Source organism: Nipponia nippon, unplaced genomic scaffold (assembly GCF_047370975.1).
Source record: "Nipponia nippon isolate SJK-2023a ecotype South Korea unplaced genomic scaffold, ASM4737097v1 scaffold_25, whole genome shotgun sequence".
Lineage (NCBI taxonomy): Eukaryota > Metazoa > Chordata > Aves > Pelecaniformes > Threskiornithidae > Nipponia > Nipponia nippon.
The window spans coordinates 2,047,510-2,073,036 of NW_028262342.1; the positions used below are offsets into that span (position 1 = coordinate 2,047,510).

Sequence of the window (25,527 nt, forward strand, 5' to 3'; positions counted from 1 at the left end):
TTACGCTACATATTTCTCAGATGGCTTTAATCACATATGGAGAAGAAAGATCTACAAGCTGAATCTGTCATCTAAAAATTCCTATTTTCATTTTTGCTGCTGTTTATATTGCCCGGTACAGAAGGTTTGCGCTGGCGATTGATTGCATCCACGATCGGAAAGCAAAGACCATCCTTCAAAATTTCCACCGCAGACTCGGTTCAGCCAAGCCTGGGGCCGTTGTTCAGGTTGGCTTTTTTTAGCTTCCATTTCTGGGCCGAAGGCTCAAAGAAGAAAGAAATAGGTGAGATGAGAGCACAGGCTCCGGCAAAGAGGAAAGAGCAGACATATGTCTGGGTGTAGTCATACAGCCACCCTGCAGGAGAAAAGATTGTTATTAAAGCTGTTGGATTTTTCTCACTGGAAAAAAATCGTTTTGGGAGGTGGGCGGCAAGCAAAGGATGTGTGTTCTCATTTAAGAATTCCTCAGATATTTTCTTTAAGTTATCTTAACTCTTTGCGTGCCTGCTGCTGTGCAGCATTTACATGGACGGTTGGGACTATTGCCCTTGGTACAACAGGCAAACTTGTAGGTCATTCTTCCCAGAGCTAACTTCTTCTGATCCTTGTAGTGGACATGGATTTTAATTTGATTGAATTTAGTCCCTGACATTTTTTCCTGTTTAAATAAATGGGCCAAAAGGAGCTGCTGCAGCAGATGGAAGATCCCATTGGACTAATGAGATGACTTGCATGTGTTGGTGTTTGCAACATCTGGCTGCAAACTCCAGATTCTCCAGCCTTGCCTTCTTGTGAGCAGACCCAATTTAATGCAACCTGTCTAATATGAGAGATCCCAGGCCAGGAGCTTGAAATGAACTTGCTTAAAAGTAGCTTTGTGAGCACTTAAAAGGAAAACCTATATTCCATAAAGACTCAGGAATCTGCGAGGGGGCAGGTCACCTTTTAAAATGACCTCAAAGTGTTTTGTTTAGTTACAGCATATCATCTCGTGTCTAGACAATCATTTTAAAGGTGGATAATTCCTCTGTTAGAATCTAGAACATACAAAGCGATGGGAGTTGCTGCTGCATGTAATAAAAACCTCAATATACTCCTAAATCTGGCATGGGATGGTTGGATGCCCGAGGTGGGTTAGCAGCTGAGCCAGATCTTCTGCTGGCGTAAAATGCAATTTCTCCGGTGACATCCATGGGCTTGCACGATTTACACGAACGGCAGATCTGGCCTGAATTTGGGATTCTTAAAACCGGCTCTGGTTAGGAAGGGAAATAATATAGTCCCCGGAGATCCCGATCTCAGGCGCGCAGGAGCGTGGCCGCTGCTGTTATCTGTGAGTGCCATGGCCTGAGTAGGGAAGGAAATGGTGCCGGTAAAATTTGGGATCTGTGACATACCAGAGGTGCTAACATCTTCCTTGCTGTAGATTTACACGGCTGCAGGAAGGTTTTATAAAACAGAGGAAAGGCTGCGGGCTGCTTTGCTCTGCCCCGGGTTCAGTGGCTGTTGGCTCGTGCCTTTCTCGGGGAATTTCAGCTCCCTTTTTTCTCAGGGATGTTGTGTGAGCCCCGATGCAGGCGAAGACAGAGCTTGCTGTCGGAAAGGAGGATCCCGTGCGCCGGACTGGGTGACGTGGGTGGCTCTCCCGTGACCCCGATGTTTTTGCAGAGTGGTTTATTCTCAAAGGTGGGATCTGTTTTTGCTGTCTGAGAGTCTGTGGGATTTGGACAGGAGAAGGGATGCTAACGTAGTTGTTTGTTAGATGTACAGGACAGAGAGCTCCAGGTGTGGAGCTCTGATTTATTCAAAATATTTTTTTAAATATCTTCCAGGATATTTTTAAATTTTTTTTTTGTTTTTTCTATAAGCTCTACTTGGCACTGAAAGACCAGCATTGCCTCCTCGCCGGCGGCACAGCGACCACCTTCTACCGCATGACACCTCAGCCTTTTAAAGCACCTAGGGTGTCTGTGCCCCCATGCCCCATCCAAAAAAAAACCATTCCTGCTGCAGAAAGCTCAATTAGAAGCTTGTGGGTGCAAACTTCAGATAAGCAGCAGTTTAGTAAGCAATGCCGGTAAATCCCTGGCACCTAAGTTGTCCAAACTAAACATCCCCAGCACATTCGCATGCTGCCGGCTGTGGTCAGGCTGTTTAAATCGTGCTGCCAGCCTGTAACCAGAAGTTTTGTTCATTCCTGATGCCCGAAGTAGCGATACAAAGACGCAGGTAAAATTGAGATGAGAGCATCTAAGTGCAGGTGCCAGCACAGCTTTCAGATGACTCCGTCCTCTCCCCTTTCACCACCCGAATTTGCTGGGGCTGGTGTTTGTGTGCTGCTCGCTGGAAGCTGTTTGGTAATCTTGGATTACACGGTTTGTTTTGTTTCTTTTGCAGTTTGAGGTGCTGGTTTGTACTGCTTATGGAAATAAAATGTACTCTTCTCTCCTTAGCTTGCTTGCGGCTTGCCAAAATAATGTTTGTTCTGGTTTGGTTTTGGTTTTTTTCAGCGTGGCAGAAGCATCCAGCAGTGCTGGCGGATGAGGAGCTGTGAAGGAGCCTTCAAACTTTTCACCCTGGGCTTTTGGTCGGGCTGGCTGCCTCCGGATTTAAGGGCTTTTAGTTAAACAGATTTGCGGGTAAGTCACCTTTTCGTTGCGCTGCGATTAGGCTTTGTTCTAGTATGCAAAATAAGCATTTTTAACCTTTGCGGTTCTCATTATGCCTTGGGTTTCACTGCATTAAAAATACTTGAGTTTTATAAAATTGTAATTCTAAAGTGAAGGTTTAGGGAGGTCAGCAGCAGTCAGAGGCACCGAACTCCAGGGTCTCACGTAGCATTTAAATCCTGTTCTGTATTCTGCAAGGAGCAGATGCTTTTGGACACTTAATCGGTCGCTTCTGGTGGTACTCAGTTTTCATGCTTAATATTGGAAGAGAAAATTGCAGAATTTATCTCGGATCACAAACCTCGATCCTGAACTCTGAATTGTTTGCCTCTCACTCTGCCTACGCTGACACAGACCAGTGAGAGTTTTGCTTCTTGGCTTGATTTGGCCTTTAGTTATCGCACCGGTATTAAGACTGATTTCTGTGGAAGGCTGTTTTGCAGGAAACCTGCTTGCTTTACAAAATCCAGACGTGTTCACGCGGTGAGTGGTTAGCACTTTGGGAAAGCAAAAGGCTTCCCATTAGCAAAAAATATATTGGAAGCGGATGAAGGTATAACCGCTATCTTCGCGTGTATGATGCATGGGTAAGAGATAGCCGAGTTATTTAGCTCTTTTCATACTGTGTGTTACTGTGTCAGGGAATTTACTGCAGTGGTTGTACAGGGATTGCTTTCTGGTAGACATACATCTTGTATCAGCAGAAGAGATCTTGCCCGATATAGGCTATGTATCACCGTGACAGTGTAAAGCACGCTGTCAATGAAACGCTTTAGTTGCTCGAAATTGCATCCATATACAGAGTTTTGCCAACCTAGAAATATTGATTAGGGAAATCAATTTTTTCACATGCTGGCAGTACAGCAGCGTTGCTAAAACTTTGCACAGAGCTGGTATTTACAGGGTCCCTGGCAGCTTCGAGCAAAGTGCCTCTGCAGGCATGGGGCAGCTGATAGCGGAGGGCAGGGAGCAATAACTGAAGAACAAGCTGCCGGTTTTTATTCAGGATACGTTTGCTAGGCGGGTGACGGGACATCGTTCACGCTGATGTTTGACCTTGCAGCTTTTTCTAGTTTGTTTGCATCATGAGGACCTAGGAAGAGCTCAGCTCCTGTTTCCGGCTATGAGGTATGGCTAAAGGGTCATCAGGGGAAGGAAAAGCTTTGTCCTGGGCAAGATGTTTGGAGGAGAATGAGTCCCTCGCTCATAAGCAGAGCCTAGAGACTCACTTCTAAGCGCCTGACATCTGCCAGATACTCAAAACTGCCTTGGTTTTCTGGCAGAGGGAGAAGAGGAAAGGCTTTTCATCCTCCTTATCTTTGGACCCAGGAGCTGTTGTGGCTGACCTGCGTAATCTTCTTCAAAACAAGAGATTACTGAGACTTCTCCTTACGGTTCAGTGCCTCTGCTTGGTGGGACTGCTGCTGAGCCCGTCCTTGCTTTACCTTCCTCTCCTTGTCTCCCCTCTGGTCCCTCTGTGCCAAGTTCAGTGTAATAAAGCCCTCTTGGGGGTAAAATCCGTGGTAACGTGGGCGTTACGCTTCTGCTGTGGTCAAGGTTAAAACATGTGCGTGGGGTTTAGCCGCCGTTTTTCCATGCAGCTTTTTCCCAAACTGCTAGTTGGGTTTTGCAAATTCACGAGCAAAATATTGCCTGGGTATAAAGATAAAATTCTGAAATATGGTTGTTTTTTTTATTTTTTTTTTTCCCCCTCCACTTGGACAGAAGAACCATCCTTGGATGCATATGGGTAGGAGAGTGAACCAGGAGCACGTTTTATCACTGGATGTCTGCGGTGAGTATTTATTATATGCAACGTTAGAGTTACCTGCTAGAGGAGGTCCGCCGATGGCTGCTATCCCAGCAAAGAAGGCAGCAAACCCCAAGTAGCTGTGGAGTTTTTGCACGCCCACTAGATCCACCTGTTGTAAAACAAAATGGATAATTATTGATTGAGTTCCTGTGAGTGCGCAAGCACAAGAGATTGGTTTTGGGTTGGGTTTTTTTTTTTTTTCTTCTTTCTGGGAATTTCTTCTTCAGCTGCTGTTTTTCAAGGACTTTGCACCTGTAGTTCTGAGCCAGCCTGGAATCCGCTCGCCTCCTTAAGGCCGGCATGGAAATTACTAGGATGCGAGATGCTTTTCTGCCTTCCAGCTGCTTGGGCATCTCCCAAAACTAGTAACGCTGCTAAGACTTTGAGGAAAGTGTTTTAAACTCTGAATTCCTTCCCAGAAAGAAATGCCAAATTGTAATGATGCCTCCCTACCCGGATCCTGCCGTAACTGGTCTGTTTGTGTTGTAATCCTTCTGGGATCGGGAGCAGATAACCCTCTGCCTTGGCATTAGTGAGATGGGGACCAGGATGAAGCCATTCATCTCCTATGAGCTGGAGCAGTCTCCGTTAGAGAGGAGGACGTGGAAGGCCATTAGCAGAGCCAGGGCATTAAAAATCTGCAATAAACTCCCAGTGCTTCTGTTGCACCTCGGCTGTGGATACCAGTAAGTGGGTTGGAGAGGAGATTTGGGGCTCTCCAGGGGCTCAAACTGGGAAGGCTGGAGGGGAGAGCCCTCTCATGCAGGTCTGCAACAGCCCGGGGTAGTTCAGCTTTATGAAAGGGTTTTGGGATAATTTTGGAATACTGTTGAAAATGCCACATACTATTTTTTAATGACGTATCTCTACTCACCAGCACAGGGAGGACCAGAGCCATGAACCCACCGCAGAAAAGAGCGAAGGCCACCGCGTAGGCCATGAGTAAGGGGAAGGTGGTGGCCAGAGGACAGAGCAGGTTAGTGATGCCGACAAGGACAAGGTAAGCCACGTGGTAGTGATATTTCTTGGTCCAGTTCTGGTCGGCGACCCAGCCCGAGAGCAGCTGGCTGACCGTCTCCGTGATGCCTGGGGGGAAGAGGAGTTCACCAGAGCCTCAAAGAAGACTTTATTTTATTTTATTTTTTTTTTTTGCTACTTGGCACTGCGTTGCTCTAAAACGCGTCCCGATTCCGCCTGCCGCTCGCTGTAAGAACGTGACCGCAAAGGGCTCAAATGCCGGGAAGTTACAGGAAGGCGTTTTTAGGCTGTTGTAAAATTCATGCTTTTTTAGACTTTACCTTGGTGCCTGCCATTGCCAAGTGCCTGTGGGTGCACTAAAGTGGTCAGTAAAAATTCAATTAAGGGCTGTGCACTCAGCAGAAAACTCTGAAATGCCCTTCAGTAAAAATTGGAAAGATAAGCTTGCTGTTGGATCTCTTTTTCAAGATAGAGAAAAAGCAGGATATTGAGAAGAAATATGCTTATGACATTTTAATTTTTAGAAAGAAGCAAAGAAGGACAGAAAACCAGCATTTTTTAAAGGCTCAGCAAACTTTTGATACTTTGATTTTACATTTCTCAATATGTTTTTATGAACTAAAGATCAGAGGGAGTGCTGGCTGTCAGCTAATACCTTGCTGACCACTGTGTCCCTCCTACTCTTAATTCAAAATGTCAGATTCATTCCTGTGCTCTCCTTCTAGATTCCTTGACAGCGTATGTCATTTCTAAATATTATACAGCAGTGTGGAAGTAAAATTTATTTTTGTACAATAAAATAATTTATGACGACTGAGGTTGGAGCTGCTTTCTTAACCCCATGCGACTTTAGAGTTAATCCCTGCTTATAATCAGGCATGTTGTTATTTTTCAGGGCTGGGAGTCGTTTTTATTTTTTTCCCTTGGAGGTGAATGCACCAAATCCAAATGGCTAGATCCAAGTTAATGTGTTGGGTTTTTTTTTTTCCCCAATATTGAATTTTTCTCTCTGCAACACATTCCTGGGTCAAACTGGAGGTCCTTGAATGCCGAGTGACTCTGGATTTCTGCGGCTTGTGGATTCAAGCAAAGCAGGGGCCGTGGTGGGGAGGCTTTAGGAGGACAGATAGCACCTATGTAATTGGAAACTTGTGTTTTTTCGGTGCAGCGAGGATGGGGGATCATCTAGCTTAGGTTGAGAGAACCACCCACCATGTGAGAGCAACTTTGTACCTCTACAGAAGGCGACGCTATATATACAGAAGCCGGGTAAAGGCTGTGAGCTAAACCTCTTCCACGAAGATTTATTCTAGGACATATTTGGGACTATTTCTTGGCAAGATTTGTGTTCCTTTTCTTTCCTGTTTTGGTGTCATTGTAATTATAAATGGGTTTAAAAGATTCTTTTGCCTACCAGCTACTGAAATGAGGTAAGAGGCGTCCATGCTGCTTACGCCCAGCGTCCTGGCTCTTGCTACCAGGTGGAAGATGGGCACGAAGTAGGCCAAGTGGCTGAACAAAAAAGACCACGTGAAAATGCAGAAGACGGGATCCTTCAGTGGGGAGAAGTCGAGGAGAGGCTGTGTGTTTTCTTTTTCGGTCGGTGGAAGGGATTTGTAGCTTCTCTTGGCCTCAGTGGCTATTTCTGGCAAGCAGCTGTCCATGGGGGGTTTCTCAAGCCCTTCCAAAGCCGATGTATTTACCGGACCAGAGACATCTCTGCCATGGGGCATCACGACTCCCTCCATGGTGGGAAGGTCCTGTGCACTGCGAAGCTGTATTTCCCTGTGAGTGGTTTCATCTAAGCATCCATCAAGCATTTCTGAATCCTTCTTTGCCATTAAAGACCCACGGTCTTGATTTTTAGCAGAGGAGCGTTGCAGCTGGGCGCTGACGGGTCGCAGCAGCATGCTGGAAGGCACGAGGTTTAACATGATGCCTCCAAAAATGAGGAGAGTACCTGAGGGAAGACAGAAGATGCTTTTTTCTTGGCATGGGAAAGGAGGAGCAGTAGGAAACGATCTTTCTAGACCAAGGCGTGGTTTGTATTGAACATGGAGAAAGCTCTGTCCTAAGGAGGAGGTATCTTACAGGAGCTTTTATTCCTCTTTTTCTAGCTGGAAGTCCCTTTCGCTGGGATACATGCAACAAATCCAGAGCTACCTCTGGAATTTGGGAGTTTGTTTTGTTTGCCCTCATTAGAAGTCCACTACATGTGACGAACCTTCAAGATGGCCTGAAAAAGTGTAGTAGAAGTAGGGATTTTCAGTTTTGGTTTTGGTTTCTGAGGTCTCTGGTTTGACTCTGACTTAACTTTAACAACTGATTAAGTGTTTAATCATTAACCAGATGTCCCCAAACTATCCTAGAAGAGGCAGAGTTGTTCCTCGGTGCATCCAACTTTGACTTTTAAAAAGCTCCTCTTATCCTGCCCGGGTATCCTCAAATGCCCTTTTAGTGCTGATGAATTTGGATAAACGGGAGATGTGCTCACCTTGCCAGCCATAAAAATCGATAAGCAGTTGAGTGAACGGCGCTATTAGAAATGTCAGCCCCATCCCGGAGCGGGCGATGGCGTTGGAGAAAGCCAGTCGTGTCCTGCAGCGCTTGGCCGTCATCACCGCGGCCGCCTGGTAAAGGCAGGCGAACCCCATACCTGCGGGAAGGGGGAAGGAATAAGATGTCCGTGCCCAAAAAGTGACTGCTTCATGTCGTGGGCTTTAGGGATTCAAAGTCATGTCGTCCCAAGCTTGTTGTCCCTGTAGTAGAGCTGCTCTGCAGGGTTCACGGGCTGAAAGCGGAGGGACTTTTGCTGTTGCAGTCAGTGGAGAACAAGATTCATGCGTGGTATTTAGTATCTGGGGTTTTTGGGGCTGTGCGCTTTTAGTAAGGGATTTTAGAAGGCCAGGATTCACGTTGGGTCTAGAAAAAAAGCAAGCTTAGTTGGGTCTAGCATGTTGAAACTGGTATTTTATGAGCATGAAGCTTTGGGGTTTCACACAACATCTAAGAGAAAGGAGCTGGGGATGCTTTGCTAAAGGAGCTGCCCAGGTTAACGTTAAAGGAGCTGCTTTTGCTCATCATGCACAGGAAAATCTCTGCCCGACTGTGAGTCGCAGGCTGCTCACCCAGGAGAAGTCCCATGGAGACGCAGAGGAAGGGGACGCTGGTGGCCTGCGTGCTCAGCAGGCAGCCCCCTCCGATCAAGCCGGCCCCGATGATGGAGGTCGGCCGCTCGCCCAGCCTCCTGCAGACCACGGCCACCAGCGGGGCTGGAAGGGAAAGGAGGGAGAAATCTCGGGCTGAAGATGACAAATGACGCTTTGCGGGGCTTGGGGACTTGTATGGGGGTCATTGCATCTGCTGCCCTGGCGAGTGGCCCTGGGAGGGAGGGGGTGACACGAGAAATTCGGGATGGGTTAATATTCAGGCCTTGCCTCGTACCCTGGGAGTCTGGGGGACGGGGCAGGGGAAGGAATCAAAGCCCAGATTTTCAGGTATCCTCAGCCTGCTTCCTAATGCACGCCAAGCTCAGCAGCCGTGAATTATTCAGCAGCTGGCTTGCTCAGAGGCAATAATATTGGTGTTGGGGGTGAGGCTTTGCTCCGAATGTATATAACAAACCTGCTGCGGCGAGGCGTTGTGACACACATGCTCCCCGTCCTTGGACCATGCCCCTGCTAAGACAGGCGTGGGTACCGGCCGCAGCCGGCTTGCAGCGGTCTGGGATGGACATGGGACCTGCGGAGCATCCGCAGTGCCCCTTATGTCGAAGCGAATGGGCTTGAGGTTGAAGTGCTGCCCCCCGCCTTACGGATGCCAGCTCACCTCCTAAGAAGCGCAGGGAGGACATGACGGAGCCGATCCAGCTGACTTGCTCGGAGGAGCCCCCCACTTCTTCTTGGAAAGCCACAAAGAAAATCCCAAAGGTCTTCAGCATCCCCATCACGAGTACGTTGACCTGGTGGGAGCAGACGGAGGTGAGATGCCACAGGGGTCAGGCGGGAGGGAAAGTTTTTCCTTCTGCTTTTCTTGTATGGATAATTTGTTGTGTTTGGGGAGAAGCAAACTGGGACGTGTTAACTGGTGTAGCCTGTGTTGGGGAATATCAGCAGGGCAGGCTGGTGGTGGCCACGCTGCGGTTCATTAACAGACCCTCAAAAAACCTTCTGTGCAAATGGGCTTTTCCAAAGAAATGGAACAAAATAACACTAGAGCCTGACTCTTGTAGGCTTTTTTTTTCTTTGTAAGTTATTTTTTAATACTAAAAAAGAATCGAAATGGGTCTGAGCGCTCTGAAAGATCACTAGGAGTTGATGAGGTGTCGAGCGGCGCGGGGATGGACGTTAGCCGCTGCGGTTTCCCAGGCCAGCGCTGCCACGGGGGCAAAGGATGGTTTGTGTCCTCGGTGTTAACTCCCTCCCTCCTCCCCCGTTAATGATTGGCAGCGAGTTACTTTGGATGGAGTGGAAGTGGGGAAAGCTTCCCTGCGCTTCCCAGCTTTCCTAGCTGGGGGATGGCGTTGCCTTTGTCACTGACGGGAAGATAGTGTGTGGTATTAAAGCCTGTAGCGTGGAGAATTAGCGGCTTTAAGTGGTGTCGAGATGCCCAGTCCTCCTGGGAGCGCGTAACGGAGCGTGTGTGCGCTGCCCGCAGCCCGTGCTGCTCCTGCAGTCGGTCCCTGGGGACCCATCTCGGCTCCGATGATGGGAGCTCGCCTTTACCGAAGGTACGAGACGCCCCTTTGGGGTTTGACACCCCAGTGGCGGTGCGTATGAGTAGGGAAAAGTCATCTTATCATTGCAAGCTGCCTTTTGGCCCTGGGCTGCAGGGTGGACACCTTCATTTACACCAGCTGAGGTGTTTTCAGGTGGCATTCCATAGGGGAAGGCGTTCGGCTTTGCTCAGCCTGCAGGGAAACGGGTGATGGCACTCGGTGTAGCAAAGCACCGCTGATTTTTGCCCTTAGCTCGGTGGGATCAGCCTGTCCTGTCCCCTGCTCCGTGTGAGTGAGACTCAAGGCTTTCTATCTGCCGCAGATTCAGGAGGGTTTTGTTGAATTTGTTGGCTGCTTACCAGGAAGAAGTGAAACACCACTCCCCATGCCCACCCTCCGTCCGCAGCTTCGGCGCCTGGGCCCTTCCCGGCTGCCGGAGCCTCTGGCTCTTCCTCCTTCCTTTCCCCTGGAAATGAGAATTTCAGGACACATTAACACCTTGCTCTGTCACCGTTTCAAATCAAAAACTGCTCCCGTGAAAGCACCGGCTGCCTTTGAACCCTTTTGCTCCTTGGCTCTTAATGAGGTAGGCACCAGTATTTCGTGTGCAACTTGCAAAAGCTTTTGAGAGCGGCGAGGCTTTTATCAATCTTTTTGCCAACAGATGTTAAATTGCACATTATCACGGCCTGCAAACAGTTTGATATCCTTTCTCTTTCCCACCAAATTACTGTAACCACTTAAGCTTTAAGGGATTTTAAGTGACAAGCACCTTACCGCTGCTTTAGAGCGGATAGTTTGGTTGGTTTGTGCCAGAAGTCGGGGGGTGCCCGTCTATCTGTGTCCATCTCTGAGCTCCCGTGGGAAGCTCTCCCTTCCCCATCCTTCCCTGCTCATCTCCCTTCCATCCTCTCGCCCATCCCGCGCCTCTGGCAGCGGCAGGATCCTGCCCGAGGGAGCAGCCGGACCCTAGAGCAGTCGGGGCTGATGAACCTGAAACTTTTCCTTACCGCCTTGCTGCTGCATGCTGGAAAATCCTCCCTGAAACGGTCGATAGCAAAGAAGAATCGTCTCTTCATTTGCTCCAGAGACTAAATCCTCCCTTCCTGACTTGGCACCCCAAAGTCTGGTCCTTCATTGGCCTCCGGTGAGGACGATGGTGTCCGTCCTTCCCGACGAGCCCTGAAGTGGGACATGGAGCCGGGCAAGCGCTGGGGCTGTGTGGACGGCGCCCGTCCTCCTCCTCCCTGGAGGCAGCGCCTGGCTTGCAGGGCCCCAAGGCCAGGAGTCCCTCCCCTTCCCCAGCCGGGAGCAGGAAACCCGGGGCTTTCGGAGCAGAAATCCTGTTGGGAGGAAAGAGGAGGGGAAGCCTGGAAGGGTTATAGCTCCAGGCAAAGCCCTGGGTCTTGCCAGACGTTGAGCGGAGCAGAAAGTGGCAATAGTGGACTGAAGCCAAGCCTGGGGCTGCCGACGGCTGCAGGGGAGCAGAGCCCCGTCCCTGCCTGTCCTGCCTGCCCTGCCCGCTCTGCCTCTGCTGCGTGGCCCTTGGCTCGGGAAACTGCGTCATTTAGGAGGGGATAGTCTGGAAAGCTTTTCCAGCTAAGATGCTCGGCAGCTGGAGCAGAGCAGCTGTGCCACTGCAGCCCTTGAGCGGAGCTGGTAGTTGAGTGGGATTTGAGTTGGCTTCACGCCTCTATTGTAAATATGCACAAACTCCCGGGTAAATACAGCCCTCACGCCTCCTCCCCCCATTTCGGTTGACCTGTCACCCCAATCGGCGGTCCTGAGGTCAGATAAAATTGCAGGATCGTGATACCGCGCTTTGCTCCTCTCCCTTGGCAGAAAAGGCAATGCTCTGTCTCGCTGTAGGAGCCCGGGACAGAGGTACAGCAGAGCCTACGGAGGAGCTTTCCCTATAGTAGGGCTTGTAATATGTGCATGAAGCTTTTATTTAAGTGGCATGGTTTTTGCAGTGAGTATGGTTTAAGGGCTTGAAGGACGGGGGGCTCGGCAGGTGGGGGGCCGGGGGTGCTGGCGGCGGCGGCGGCAGCATCTGGCGCGGCATCTGTGCTGTCGGGTGTCCGGGAGGAAACGCTCCGGCTCCAGCTGCTCCCAGCGGCGTGGGCTGTCAGGGAGAGGGGAGTCAGGGACCCTTCCCCACCACCGCGGGGCCTGGGCACACCAGCTCCTGCTGCCGAGGCCGGGTTGTTACGCAGAACTAACACTGGCATCGAGAGGCGCGCGGAGCCCCGCCGCGCGGGGCAGGCTCGTCCCTGCTCCCCGTTTCATACGCAGCAACGACTGCGAGACCGCGAATGTCGCTGGCAAGTGGAGCTGCTCCTAGTAGTAAAGTCAAAGCAGCGAGCGTGTTGTTTTGTCTCTGACCCAGCCCAATTTGTCAGCTCCTGCTCTTCTGCGAAGCTTCCCTTCTGCTTTACACGCGGCCAGCTGCCGGCCAGCTCCTTTTTCCTCCCTTACACATAGGAAGCGTTTAAGCGTAGCAGATTTTCAAGGGGCAAGCCTTTCCGCAGGGTTGTTTCCTTGCACCATTTCAAATGCTCGAATCCGTACGAAGAAGGGAGGCCTGGATTTGTGAGGATGTTGTCAACATCCATTTACCGGGCAGGCAGCCAGGGCAGGCAGGGCCAACACGTTTAGGTTTGAACTTCAATCCAAGGCATAGTAAGCAAGTAACTCTCGCCCGGAGCGTTTAACTAGAGGAGGCTAAACATTTCCTAGGAGAAATTCCTCGGAAAGTGTTTGTACCTTTTGCACTGGGGGAGCCTCCGTTAATTCAGGCCTTTGTGCACTGCTCCCTTTCTCTAGCGGAGTGCTGATGAAGAAGGGATTGGGAGAAGTTACTTGGCTTTGGAAACAAGGCAAAGCAATAGGCAACAGTTTTCACAGCAGGAGCAAAGAGAAGCAAAGGCGTGGTTTTGCAGGTCATTTATTGATTTCTCCAACCAATAAGGCCACACACACATACACCTCGTAGTATCTGATCATTACACGAGCTTGGTGAGTGACCCACAATTCACCCTCAGCAGCACAAGTGCTAAAATGTGAGTTGGAGACCCCGCTAGCTGCACAGGAGCTGTTAAGTGGAGAGGGAGAGCCTTCAGCCCAGGTTTGGTACTGCAAGCCCGTTCTGCGCTGGAGCAGCAGAGGAGAGTGGTTGTCCAGTGAGGAGGAGCTGGGCCGCGGGTGGGAGTGGAGCGCCGCGCAGGTTCCCAAGGGTCAGGATGCTAGCTTGTGCACTGCTACAGTGATGCTGTCATGCTTCTGGATCATGATATTCCTAGAAGAAGAAAAGCACTGAGCGGTTGAGAAGCCAGCTGTGAGGAGGAGGAGCTGACGCGGGTGGGAAACCGGAGAGGGGGATCATTCAGTGGCTGCAGCAGCCCCCAGCTCTGCGCTAGGCCTGGTGGTTGCTGCGTCTCTTCTGCCCGCTCCCTGGAGAAGACTTTGCCTACCATGCAGACTGGCTACAGCGGGGGCTCAATTATCTGTGGAGATCCCAAGTGTGGAAGAAGTATAGCAGCCACCACCCCCTGAAAGGTTTCCTACTGCTTTTACAGTTCCTGCTCCTTGGGTTTCCTTTAATCTAATGAATTCGCATGCCTACGGCAGCGACTGCCTTCCCCCCGTGGCTTCAGAGACGGGGCATCCTCCACGTCTGCCAGTTCAGCGCAAGATGAGAAGAGCTGCTCCAGGGATCTGACTCTGGGGAGGGCCCCAGGGCTGGGGGGGAAGGCGAACGGGGAGGGGGCAAAGGCGAATGGGGGGGCAAAAAGTGGCACCCCCGGGCTGAAAACTCACCCGCTGTCCGACTCCAGGCACACCACGGGCGTGTCGGTCGGGTCGGAGGTGAGCTTGGCTGCCTGCTGGGCGAGGACGGAGATGACGCCGGCGTGCTCATCCGAGAGGGTTCCTCGGCCTGCGAGGGTGGGAGATGAGACTGAAGGCACCCGGGGCGGGACAGCGCTCGGCGTGAAGCAGCCTCCCCCCGGGGCCGAGGGGGGCTGCTCCTGCTCGGGCCCCTTTGCCTCCCCCGGGGGCTGGTGCAGCTTCTCCCCTCGTTGTTGCCCTCAAACCACCAAAAAGCCTGAATTTACGCGGCAGGAAGAGCGGGCTCTGGTGTCCTCCAGCGCCTGTGGGAAGCTGAGTACCGAGGGGTGGGTGGTGCTGGTCCCTGCTGTCCCAGCGACCCTGGGGGCACCCAAAAAGGGGGATGTGGGGGGGGGGGGAAGACTGCGGTGGGCAGGGCCTGGCGCCCCCACAGCGTGTGGGAGGCCCCTGCACACCAGTGCCCTCAAACTGGGAGGGCTCCCGTGGGGCCGGGCCCGCTGCCCCCCCGACCCCCGGAGCCCTTACAGGGCCGGGGCAGGCCCCGGCGGTGCTCGGTTACTTACAGCCCAGGTTGAGCCCCTGCGAGTCGGTGCAGAGGACGCCCACCACGGCCGGGCTCTTCATGCTGCGGGGGGGGAGACAGCGGCGGTCAGCGGCGGGGCGGCCCCGTACCCCCGCGCCGGGCCTCGGGCCGGCCAAGGCCCAGCTCCCCCCCTCGCCCCGGCCCCCCCGGCCCAGCCAGCACTGCCCCTGTCCCCCGTGTCCCCCCCGGCCCGTACGTGTCCTCCAGGTGCTGCTCCAGCGTCCCCTCCATGCCGCCGGGCCCCGCGCCCCCCCCACTTCCGCCCTACCCGGCCGCTCCTGGCAGCGGCGTCACCCACGTGACGCGCGGGGACGGCGGCTCCGCAGGGCCAAGGGGCCTCGCTGCGCGAAGGCGCCCGCCCAGCTTCACTGGGGGTGACCCAGGGCACCCCCCAAACTCCCATCCCTCTGCCCGCGGCCTCCATCCCCAGGAGCCTCCCGGGGCCGCCGCAGGCTCCCACATGCGCCATGCCCTAAACTGGGGCGGTTAGCTGCAAATCCGGGCCCTGCACCCCAAAGCAGCCCTCCCTGGGCTGCGTTTTCCCGCAGAGCGGGTGGCACGGTTGTGGCTTTTGGGGTTTTTTTCCCTCCCTTGTCTCCACCTTTATACCCCTGAGCGTGGTTTATTTGCATTTCCCTCCCTCCACGCGGCACCGCTCAGGATTTGCACGGCAAAATGCCATTTAAGTGGTGTTTTCATGGCGGTGCCCCTGCCCACCCTCCCTGGCCAGAGCATCCCCTCGCAGCTGGACCATGGCGGGGATGCAGGGCCCTGGGGACACGGGGACACGGGGACGCCGGCTGGAGCCCGATATCTGCAGCAAGAAGGGCCACGCTGGGCTGGTGCATACGGTGCCGGGGGGGTGCAGGACCCCCACCCAATTCCCGGGGTGCAGAGGGGTGTTAAAAGCGCTGCTCAGCCCGCCTTTGCGGCGAGGAGCCCCCCCAAAACCCAGCCCCGCCGCCAGCGGGGAGTAGGAGGTAATTTATGGTGGGCGCATTGTGAAGCTCGGCGACGCTAATAAGGTGTCAGCTGAAGCCGTTCCCGGCTGTGCTTGGCGATAGATCTTGGCTTGTCAGGTCAGAAAATTAAAATGTTATTGATGGGGGAAGTGAAGTGCAGTGGGGTTTTTTTATTTTATTTTTCTTTCCCCTTGGTCGAGCTGGGAGCTCTCCCACGCAGCACCGAGAGCCCCGATCCCAACTGCCGAGAGGCTCCCTGCTGCATCCCACCCCGCCGGGGTGGCTTTGACTTATATTGCCTTTTTTTGAGTTTTTTTTTTTTTTCCCCACTCCTAGGAAGCAACGCAGGACCGAAAAAATACAAATATGCCCTGTGGAGGCTGGGGGTTGCATCCTCCCCATCCCATCAGCACCTTCTCAAGGAAACAACCGCTCCTGAGCCGTTCCTGGCTGCAGGAATTCTGGAGGGGAGGATTTTTGGGGAGAGTTGGGATTAATTAATTCAAGCCCAGGTGGAGGAGACTTTAGCGAAGCAGCAGAACAGCTGCCACATCAAAAGAAGTGCTGGTCTCCGGGCAGGGAAATGCCGGGGCTATTTTTAACTAATTAAATAGACGATTTAGCACCAGATTGATACTCTGCAAAAGAATTCCACAGAAAAGCCCGATTAAACCACGCGGCTCCAACCAAACTCATATTTCAAATCCCAGCCCATCACCTCGGGCCAAGTTTCCCCCTGGGGCCGAGCCCCTCGGCTGCTCCCGGTCCCTAATTTGCCCCCATGGACCAGATCTGGTGGGGAGCAGCCCCAAAAATCAGGCTCAGGGATGTTTATTCCTCAGTGGGAAAAGCCAGAAGGGACTAAATTCCTAATGCTGGTACTCCGGGGATGGCACCTAGCAATCCAGGGCTGGAAAAATCTACCTTGCTGGGTCAGAATCCCAAACCCAGCTTTATTTTGAAGGAAAAAAATGGAGTTTTATTTCCTGCTCTTGTTGTGCAAAGGGTCTTAGCCACGGTCTCTGCTTGCGCGGCCCCGGCCAGCACGGCTGCGGGCGCTGGGAGCTTGGGCTTGGGGGTCCTCAGCCGAATCCAGGCTGGACCGTGGGAGCCCAGGACCGTGCGCTGGCCATAGGAGGGTATGTAAATTTTTAATTCTTTTTTTTTTTTTTTTTTTTATTGCTGCGCTCCCACAGGGGCTGCATGGGATGAGGCGGCGGGTGACGAACGGCCCCAGCTCCGCGGGGGCATCGCATCGCAGAGGCTGCAGAGATTTCTTGCTCCTCTTTCCTCTGATGGGTGCAGCTGTGGGGGCCGGCGGGTGCTTTTGTCGAGGCCCCCCATCCCTGAACACGTTGGGATGTTGTCCCTTGCATCCTCCCGGGATGTACAAATTAAAAAAGAAGCCAATAATTCCAGCTTTTCCTGCCTTTTTAGCCACTTTAGCAATCCCTGATCTTATTCCCTTGTGCTCCCAGGAGATGCACCAAATGCAGTTTGAGGTAGGGGGGATATACTTCAAACCACAAATCAACATATTTACACATTATATTCCGATTCAAACACACCCTCATTACTGAAAAAGATATTATTCCCTCTCTGCCGTCTTTTATCCTCGCAAATAAATGCAGCTGAGTCTCTCTTTCTACAGGATATTTATCACAGAGCCACATTATTACGCATTGTGCTCTTACGAGCCGAGAAGTAGCAGGCTAACTTTATTCTTGTGGTTTCTTTTAGCTAAATAATCACAAATTCTTGATTCAATTCTTAAGTACACCCGTCAGGGATAAATATGGATGTAGAGGTGTACTTGGAAAATCCAGCTGTGTTGGCTTAGATGAAAAATAACCCTGGGACGTGGGAGAGGTGTTTTTTTTTTCTTTTTCGGTGGTTTATTAATATTTCTTTTATACCGTTAGCGATTCAGGTCTCATCTGCTTATTCTGAGATCATCAGGGGGAAGAAAAAAAAGCCCCCGGTGGCGGAGCTGGCGGGGTTATATAGGGCGGGAGGCGCGGGGCTGCTGCAGAGCGTGGCAGCGCAGGGAGACGGCTCCTGCCCCGGCACCATGGGCCGACTCCTGCAAACCCTCTGCTTGCTCCTGCTCGTCACCTCCTGCCCCTGCGCCGTCATCACCGGGGTAAGTGCCGCTTCCATCCCCAACCCGGGAGGTTTAGTTCGGTTTTTTATTACGTTGGGAAAGAAGGCAGGAATCGGCGCCTTTTGCTCTTTGCTTTGGTGGTTTGGGTTTTTTTCCCAATTTATTACTCATTTTTCCGACGCCGGATGCTGTTCCCGCAGCCAGCCCCAGTCCGCGTGAGTGTAAAGTCACGCCGGTGAGCTGCTCTTTCTGCTTCTTTTCTCAGCACCCTGTCAGACCCGGCACGCAGGGAACCGGGGGATTTTAGGAAGTTTTCCAGCAGGGAAAATATAATATATCTTTATGGGCATCCCCCAGAGCATGTTCCCGGTTGGGACAAGGGCTCGAGCACCCCAGAGTGTCTTTCTCCAGCCCAAATTAAGAGAATTTATTAAATGTCGGGATGCGAAGGAGAGGTCCGATGCTTACCCTGCTGTGTTAGTGGGCTTTGGGGCCTCGGCGTGTCCGAGAGCTCGGTGCTGCTGAGCAAGAGCTGGACCAAGGGTGATGCTAAAAGCAAGAGGAGCAGCGAGTTTTGGGGACAGAATCCAGGCTTTTGTGGTGCTTCAGGAGTCCAGAGGCTGGTTTCAGCAAAGCCAGGCTTGCCTGAACCCCCTCCTTTTTCCCCTGGCAGTGAAAAATTTTCTGTTTAAAACCAAGACGAAGCCTTTGCATCCCGGCTGCCTCTTGGCTTTTCCCAACCGATGGGAATTTTGTGGCTGACTTCAGTTGGCTCTTGGCTCTTCTTTTCCCGGACTCCCCTTATAGGCGGACCTATTTCTTTCAAGCCTGTGATTTTTTTCAGCTGGATCTCCCCAACCCCTACATACACCCGGAGCTGCGGAGCCAGGTCGGAGGGAAGCCACCTCCGTCCAGAGCCAAATAGACCCAGCAGCTCCTGAAATTATTCCCAGGGCTTAAATGAGTCATTTTGAATAACCAAAGAGCTGGATGTGCAGCTCCCTGGCTGCCTGCAGGCCCCAGAGTTTGCAGGTGAGGGTCCGTTGTTGCTGAGGTCTGATTTTTAACAGTATTTGGGTATTAAAAGGCGCTTTGGATGCTGGAGGAGAATCAGGTTCCCTTCAGGAAAGGGAAGACTCTGCAAAATCCCCTTGCTACCCCCCTGCGAGAGAGCTGCACCCCAAAATTGTGCTCTATCCATTGCCCTCGTGTTTTTTTTTTTTCCCCAGTTGCCATTTCCACACCTCGTCATCTGTACGAGCGATGGGTTTGTGGCTGGGAGCTCGTGGGAGAGAGGTGCCCCAAGGAGGGGGTGCCCGGGGGGGTTTGGGTGAGCCCCATCGGTTCCTCTTGTGCGACGTCAGGAAGATGGGTCCGAGAAGGGGTCGGGGTGCAATGAGCTGCTCTAGCGATGGCCAACACAGCCTAGGGGGGGGAAAATGGGACCTGCTTGGTGCTTGAGGTGCTCCCGTTCAGCTCTTCTCAACACCGTCATGGGCTCCCAGGTGTGGTGGTGAGCTGGTGCAGCATTTGCATCCGTGCCTCAGTTTCCCCTTCCTGGGGGAAGAGGTGACCGTTTTCCATTTTCCGTCTGCCTTGGGTGGGAGAGGCTGAGTTGTTGGCATTATTCCGCTCCCTACTAACAGAAATAAATAAATAAAAAAAAGCCCTGGGCATTTGCGTTATTTAGCAGGTTTCACAGGCTCCGACGGGCGATGTGCGTACGCAACGGAGGACCCAGAGAGTGAGTTTGTCTCTTAATGCCGCTGCTCTGACTTGGCACCAATGCTGCTTTTCAGTTGGGCAGCTGCAAACTTTTCCTGCATCCCTCCCACCACTGCGTGCACAAGGGATTTCCCCCTTCATCCTGCAAACGCCATCGCCCCCACTCCAACCCTGCCCCAAAACCTCCCCAGCTTAACCCAAAACAGGAGAGCTAGGAACAACAAACCCCTCTCCCTTAAATCCCCGTTTAGGGTTACACCCAGCCGCTTGGCGTGGGCTGATTTCACCACTGGGCCCCCCCAGAGGAGGGACAGCGATGCTTTCCCGGTCCCACTAACCCACCGCCGTCCCTCTCCCCAGGCCTGTGAGCGGGACCCGCAGTGCGGCAGCGGGACCTGCTGCGCCGTCAGCCTCTGGCTGCGGGGGCTGCGGATGTGCACCCCCCTGGGGCAGGAGGGGGACGAGTGCCACCCCTTCAGTCACAAGGTACCGGCGTGGGGGTGCCCCGTGGGGCTGGGAGGGGGGACAAGGGCCAGGCAAGGGGCACCGAGCTCCTCGCGTGGGAGAAAAGCTCCATTAAAGCTCTGGGATGGAGAAGGGGGCTGGTGTCGGGGGGCTGGGGTGGATTTGGGATGAGGGTCCGGGCAGCATTGCCTTTGTATATTATTATTATATGTTATTATTGTATTTTTATTTTATTATTATTATTATTATTATTATTATTATTATTATTATTATTATTATTATTACTGCTGCTGCTGCTGCTGCTGCTGCTGCTACTACTACTACTACTACTATTCTATTTTATTTTACTTCAATTATTAAACTGTTCTTATCTCAACCCACAATCTTATCTCACTTTGACCCTTCCAATTCTCTCCCCCATCCCACTGGCAGCATCGTGGTGGTCCCCGAGCTGGAGCGGTGCAGCTGGTTTCAGCCTCTAAAGTATTTTGAGGAACCCCCTACCTGTCCGCGCCACCCTAAATCCTCGGGATGTCCCATGGGTGCTGTGGACCTCGACTTACAGCCGGGACTGAGCCGCCTGCCTCATTCATTTAAAGCAAAGCGCACGCCGTGCTGCTCCAAATTGAGTCGTAAATGCTCTGCCAAGCAGGGACAAGCCAAGTTAATGCCGCAGAGCCGCCCCAGCGCCGTGATTTCTGTCCGATAAGAAACCCCAGGGCACTGGGATTAGCCCAAAGCGCGGTGCTGCTGCCATCCCTCCTCCGTGAGGATTTAGTGGCGGCGTCCCGGCCCCGGGGGGAACGGCCCGCTCCGTGCTCCCGTATTGATTTTGCACGCTGGGAGCAAGATTTAATGATGCTGCGCCTTCTGCTTGCACGAGGAAGGAGCAAAGGGCTTCAGAGAGATCAAAAATTAATTTCAGGCATATCCCCATTAAACCTCTGAGAAGAGCCAGAGATTTTCTCAGGGCTTTGATCCCATTTGATAATTTTTTAGTTGTGGCAGAGCCCTGATGCCTTCATCTCTCCTGCATCTCTCCCGTGTCTCTCCACAGGTCCCTTTCTTCGGGAAGCGCCAGCACCACACCTGCCCATGTTTGCCCAACTTCATATGCTCCAGGTTCCTCGACGGCCGCTACCGCTGCTCCATCAACTTCAAGAACATTGATTTTTAGGGTGATGCTCCTGGCTCTCCATCTGTGAGCACCCAGCACCCATTTCTTGCCCTCTCCCATGGCTGCTGGGTGCCCACGTAGCACCAGGCAACCTTAAAAGTGCTTTTCCAAGGTAGACAGTGTTGTTATAAGCTATATGTTATATGGGGAAACTGAGGCACGGTCAGGCCAAGCTGCTCCGCTATCTGGCTTAGCAAAGCTCTGCCCCAGCCCGGAGCAGGACCCAGGCCCAGCATCCTCTGCCGAGGCGTGGATCGAAGGACAGCGTGTGTGGCAAATGCCTGTGGCCTCAAAAATCCCTTTCGCAAGATGTTGTCTGCATGTAACGGATGCCGTCAGCTAGCTTTCACCTCCCTCCTTTATTTTATACAGTAAAAATCAAGGGTGATGCAATTTGGGAAGAGTGAAAGTAGATGCCGAGCACCCAGCAGCCAAGAGCTTCCTCCCGTGGTTTTTATCCCGGCGCACGATAAAATTTGGGACGTGAAGCTGGGCAGCATCGTTTCGTCTGCACAGCGTCCGCAGGGCTGAGCCCAGCGGCGAAAGCGGCGGTGGAGACCTGACTTTAAGTATTTTTTTACACTTTTCAGTCGTGCCCTAAGAAAGACAAAAATCAGAGGGGCAGAAACTTCCTTTTGCGGGGAGTTTGGGCAGTTTCCTTGCAATTCCTACTGGATAAACCGTTTCTGTAACGGCAATTCCCATCATGATATTGCCCAGTCGTATTTTACCAGCGTAGTTTTTCTTCAAGCTGGTGATGGATGATCTAATTTAGCCTGCAATTAAAAGAAATCGATATCAAATAGCTGTGGGGAATTAAGGAATGGGTTTCCCCAAAGTTCAAGCAACGCAATGTGCTTGGCAGAGGCTGAAGCCGTGCCGTGCCAGATGTGGGCCTTCGGGACGGAGAAAAATGGTTTCCAGCCTCAGCATCTGCCTTAGGTTCAGGCACCGAATGAGGTTTGGAAGTCTCTCTTTATCTCAGTCGAATTTGAGCGGAGAATGGGATATTAAAGTTAATTAAACGTGCGAAAAGTTCTCTCAGACACGTGCTTGCAGTTCCCGTCTTAAAAACATGTTGTGGGAACACTGTGTATCACTTGGGCTTCCCTCCTGCTTCCTACAGCAACCCCCAGCATTAGTAAATAAAAAGAAATAAAGAAATAAAATAATAATAATCAGCATTTACAGAAAAAAAACCAAACCCAAACTTGATTTCCTTTCAAGCAGAAGCAGGGCTTAAAGGCAAAGCTTATTTTGGGGGTTTGAACGACGTGCTCCTGGAAAGCCCCTGGGGTTCGGTGCCGGGAGCAGCGGCACCTCCTTATGCTCGGGGCCCTCCCCCTTTTGGGGTTTGGGGGGGTTTGGGGGGTTGTGGTGGGTTTTGGGGGGTTTTGGTGCTATAGCAGCAACTGTTTCTATTTCTAAAGACCCCCAAGGACACCAGAGGCACGGCTGTGGCAGACGCTATGTCATCATGGAGAGTAAATAATTCAGATTTGGCGTTTGATGCTGGGTGAAAACTTCCCTGCACTTGTTTCTCCCAAAGAAAAATTGTTGTAAATTTGGTGAAAATAAAACATTGCAATGACCAGGTTGATTTTATTTAGTTTTTTTTTTTTTTTTTACACCTCAGAAGTGGTGCTTTTTATTTACAAAAGAAGAGTCCTGCAGTGGGGATGCTGCATCTGCGCAGGCAGGTGAGTTTGTGATACCCACGGCTTGGTGGCACCGGGGACCATGGCAGAAGGGCTCGGGGGACACCATGGGTTGCCAAACGGGTCCCATAGCAGTACAGAGGGGGCAAAAAGCCAGGAAAAAAAGCACAACATTTCATACCATTCATAAAAAATCTATAGTTCCGTGGTTTGGGTTTCTTTTCTTAACCTGCCTTACTTTATTAGCTGCTTCTGGCCTTCCCACAAGCTTGGAAATGAGCAGAAAGGACTGGAATTTTCTTTTTGTTTGGTTAATTTTTAGACATCCCCCAGTGGAAAATATTGCAAATGATTTTCTGCCAGCAGAACAAATAGCAACAAAAAGAAAGAAACCAACCAAACAGCTTCTCATCGCCCTCAATTCCCGTTTCGGGGGGACTCCCCAGCCCCCGGGGCAGCGCTGCCCGGTGGGAATCACCGACCTCCCGGTGGCTTGAAACTGCAGGAGGTGACAGTGGGCAATCACTTGATTCTGGCATAAATCGAGGGACACCCCCGTTGCAAGAGCAGGCTCTCCTTCTTGATTTAAAATTGTAAATTGAAAAAAGGCGAGAGCAGCCCAGAGCAGCCTGAGCGGGTCCCTGCCCTTGCTCCCCTCTCCCGCGCTCTCACCGCGGCCGTGTCCCTGCATGCTTTTACCTGCAGTTTAGCAGAAAAAACACTTTTAAGCGGCTTTCAAAGTGCATTTAGAGGAGCAAAACCTAGCAAATCTCCTTTTTTTTTCTTTCCCCTAGGGGTGAAAGCTTCCACACAGGGGAAAAGGCACAAAGAGCAAAGCAAAAGCTCACGTCCTCCTGCGGGGACGAGGGGAAAAGTCAACACAACCTGGTGATCAGGAGCGTCAGGGGCCGTTTGCTTCCCGTGAGCCTCTTTCCCCCGCGGCGCGGTGCCAAGTGCCCCTCTCGTCCTCCCGCACGTGCGTTTCCCCACTCGCTGTTTAATGTTCTGGCTCCAAGGTGAACTGGGACCTGGCCAGGACCTGGCTGGGACCCAGCTGGGACCCAGCTGGCACCCCGCCAGGACACGGCTGAGGTGTCGCAAACCCAGCGCGGCATCCTGGTGATGCTCCTAGGTCTGAATATTCAACACCTAAAATAATTGCATGTGTGGTCTCCAAACAGCATGAAAATATTCTTCTCCTCTCCTCTTCTTTCTCTTCTCTTCTCTTCTCTTCTCTTCTCTTCTCTTCTCTTCTCTTCTCTTCTCTTCTCTTCTCTTCTCTTCTCTTCTCTTCTCTTCTCTTCTCTTCTCTTCTCTTCTCTTCTCTTCTCTTCTCTTCTCTTTTCTCTTCTCTTCTCTTCTCTTCTCTTCTCTTCTCTTCTCTTCTCTTCTCTTCTCTTCTCTTCTCTTCTCTTCTCTTCTCTTCTCTTCTCTTCTCTTCTCTCCTCTCCTCTCCTCTCCTCTCCTCTTCTCTCCTCTCCTCTCCTCTCCTCTCCTCTCCTCTCCTCTCCTCTCCTCTCCTCTCCTCTCCTCTCTCCTTTCAAATTCACCCCTAAAATACATATCAAACCCATCCCACTTTTACACCAAGCACACATCATTGCTCCCACCCCAAGTTGCTCTCTCCAGCAGGCTGCAGGGCCCCGGTGCCCCGTGCTGCTCCTGCAGCCGGACGGGCCAGGGGTTCTCAGCCTTTGGCTTTGCCAACGGGGCTCTGCGACTCCTTGGCTCGGGCGCCATCGGGGTGGTCTTGAACCCAGGCAGCAGCCTTTGAAAAGCTGCTCAGCTAACGGTAGGGTTAAGACTGGACTTTGTGAGCTTCATATATTTGTATTCTAGGAAAATACAGAATGTATTATTTATATTTTTAATTTTTATTATTTATAGTATTTACTATGCATTATATATTAACATTATTACCATTATATCTTTATTATTTATTATTTTATAATTTTATATTTATTTTTATGTGGGGTTTTTTTGGCTTGGAGCAAGGTTTTGTTCCCAAGGTGGTTTCTGCACTTCATCCCGATGCCTTTCCTCATTTCAAATCCAGCTTGAACTCATGTCTGAGACCAAAGCGGGCTGGGCTTTGTTGCCTTTTTGGCCACCATAGCCCAGCCCCAGCCCCTTCCCACTCCTGTACAAATCAACCAGACAATTTCCGCTGGTTCCCTTCCCTCTGCTGAAAAAATCATGATTAATTCCTACTTTACTCCATTACAAGAACCAGCCCCATCGCAGAAACCCACCTTCCCCCCGCAGTGGAGGGGACCGTCCTGGTGGCATGGGGATGGAAGGGCTCTGCCCACAGCATCCTTTCTAATCGTGGCAACGCTGATAGGAAATTCAAACTATAAAGACAAAAAAAAAAAAAAGGTCCATCAGCTTTTCCATGCTGTCATCCGAGAAACTCAATCTCCTGCTGCCATACCAGCAGCTGCCACCACGTTCCGGGGGTCCGGAGGGGGTGCAGTGCCTTGGGACATGCTGCTCACATAAAAGCAGCATTGAGCGGATACAAGGACCCTTATCCCGCATCTCTCGGCATCGCCCCGTGTCCTTCGCCCACCGCGTCCCTCGTGCTCTCCTCTTTGCAAACTGTGAAAGGCGAGCTGGTGCCCGGAGCCGTTATCACTGCGGGTGATACCGAGGCACTCGTTAGGAGTTTTTATCATGTTTTAATGGTCCCCGTATCGCTGGGCAAACCACGCTGAGAGGGGTCAGCATGCCACAGGGTCACCTTTCCCGCAGCCTGTTTGCATCCCACCAGACTAATTGTTTTTTGCAGATAACGGCGGGCACCAGAGGGTCAAAACGTGCGTAT

At 51.8% G+C, this 25,527-nt stretch overlaps 3 protein-coding genes and 1 long non-coding RNA gene across 10 annotated transcripts; 2 read left to right on the forward strand and 2 right to left on the reverse strand.

Moving 5' to 3' along the window:
* Positions 1 to 10: 10 nt before the first annotated feature.
* On the reverse strand, positions 11 to 11,691 carry SLC16A4 (solute carrier family 16 member 4). Of its 6 annotated transcripts, none has more exons than XM_087761864.1 (10): positions 11,188 to 11,691; positions 10,537 to 10,643; positions 9,289 to 9,421; positions 9,085 to 9,201; positions 8,589 to 8,732; positions 7,955 to 8,116; positions 6,875 to 7,420; positions 5,357 to 5,568; positions 4,498 to 4,591; positions 11 to 263 (listed from the first exon to the last, which is right to left on the reverse strand). In XM_087761864.1, the coding sequence occupies exons 1-10, from the start codon at positions 11,201 to 11,203 to the stop codon at positions 88 to 90; spliced, it is 1,707 nt and encodes a 568-aa protein (XP_087617990.1). In that variant the 5' UTR covers positions 11,204 to 11,691; the 3' UTR covers positions 11 to 87. The 6 variants fall into 6 exon arrangements, with proteins under 6 accessions (XP_087617990.1, XP_087617991.1, XP_087617992.1 ...); XM_087761865.1 differs by having other exon boundaries at positions 11 to 355; positions 11,188 to 11,689; XM_087761866.1 differs by lacking the exon at positions 9,085 to 9,201 and having other exon boundaries at positions 11,188 to 11,687.
* On the forward strand, positions 366 to 5,492 carry LOC148055237 (uncharacterized). 2 transcript variants are annotated; one of them, XR_015705692.1, is made up of 4 exons: positions 366 to 2,639; positions 4,395 to 4,464; positions 4,902 to 5,168; positions 5,360 to 5,492. It is a non-coding gene; the product is annotated as an uncharacterized LOC148055237 (long non-coding RNA). The 2 variants fall into 2 exon arrangements; XR_015705691.1 differs by having other exon boundaries at positions 366 to 4,464.
* A 1,417-nt stretch (positions 11,692 to 13,108) lies between the features above and the next one.
* On the reverse strand, positions 13,109 to 14,901 carry LAMTOR5 (late endosomal/lysosomal adaptor, MAPK and MTOR activator 5). The gene is made up of 4 exons (XM_087761907.1): positions 14,806 to 14,901; positions 14,590 to 14,651; positions 13,997 to 14,114; positions 13,109 to 13,475 (listed from the first exon to the last, which is right to left on the reverse strand). Exons 1-4 carry the CDS (start codon positions 14,838 to 14,840, stop codon positions 13,415 to 13,417), a joined length of 276 nt encoding a protein of 91 aa, XP_087618033.1. The 5' UTR covers positions 14,841 to 14,901; the 3' UTR covers positions 13,109 to 13,414.
* Positions 14,902 to 17,642: 2,741 nt separating this feature from the next.
* Positions 17,643 to 21,042, forward strand: PROK1 (prokineticin 1). The gene is made up of 3 exons (XM_009471550.2): positions 17,643 to 17,714; positions 19,761 to 19,886; positions 20,923 to 21,042. Exons 1-3 carry the CDS (start codon positions 17,643 to 17,645, stop codon positions 21,040 to 21,042), a joined length of 318 nt encoding a protein of 105 aa, XP_009469825.2.
* The last annotated feature ends 4,485 nt before the right edge of the window (positions 21,043 to 25,527 follow it).

Excerpts from the sequence above, each read along its gene's own strand:
- SLC16A4 (XM_087761864.1), bottom strand. Across the intron at positions 8,117-8,588 it reads CTCCATGGGACTTCTCCTGG|GTATGGGGTTCGCCTGCCTT; the intron begins GTGAGCAGCCTG and ends CCCTTCCCGCAG. Across the intron at positions 7,421-7,954 it reads CGATTTTTATGGCTGGCAAG|GTACTCTCCTCATTTTTGGA; the intron begins GTGAGCACATCT and ends GTCTTCCCTCAG.
- LAMTOR5 (XM_087761907.1), bottom strand. The coding sequence starts at position 14,840 with ATGGAGGGGACGCTGGAGCAGCACCTGGAGGACAC. Across the intron at positions 14,652-14,805 it reads GAGCAGCACCTGGAGGACAC|CATGAAGAGCCCGGCCGTGG; the intron begins GTACGGGCCGGG and ends CCCCCCCCGCAG. Across the intron at positions 13,476-13,996 it reads TGCCTGGAGTCGGACAGCGG|GAATATCATGATCCAGAAGC; the intron begins GTGAGTTTTCAG and ends TTCTTCTTCTAG.
- PROK1 (XM_009471550.2), top strand. The coding sequence starts at position 17,643 with ATGGGCCGACTCCTGCAAACCCTCTGCTTGCTCCTGCTCGTCACCTCC. Across the intron at positions 17,715-19,760 it reads CCTGCGCCGTCATCACCGGG|GCCTGTGAGCGGGACCCGCA; the intron begins GTAAGTGCCGCT and ends CCCTCTCCCCAG. Across the intron at positions 19,887-20,922 it reads GCCACCCCTTCAGTCACAAG|GTCCCTTTCTTCGGGAAGCG; the intron begins GTACCGGCGTGG and ends GTCTCTCCACAG.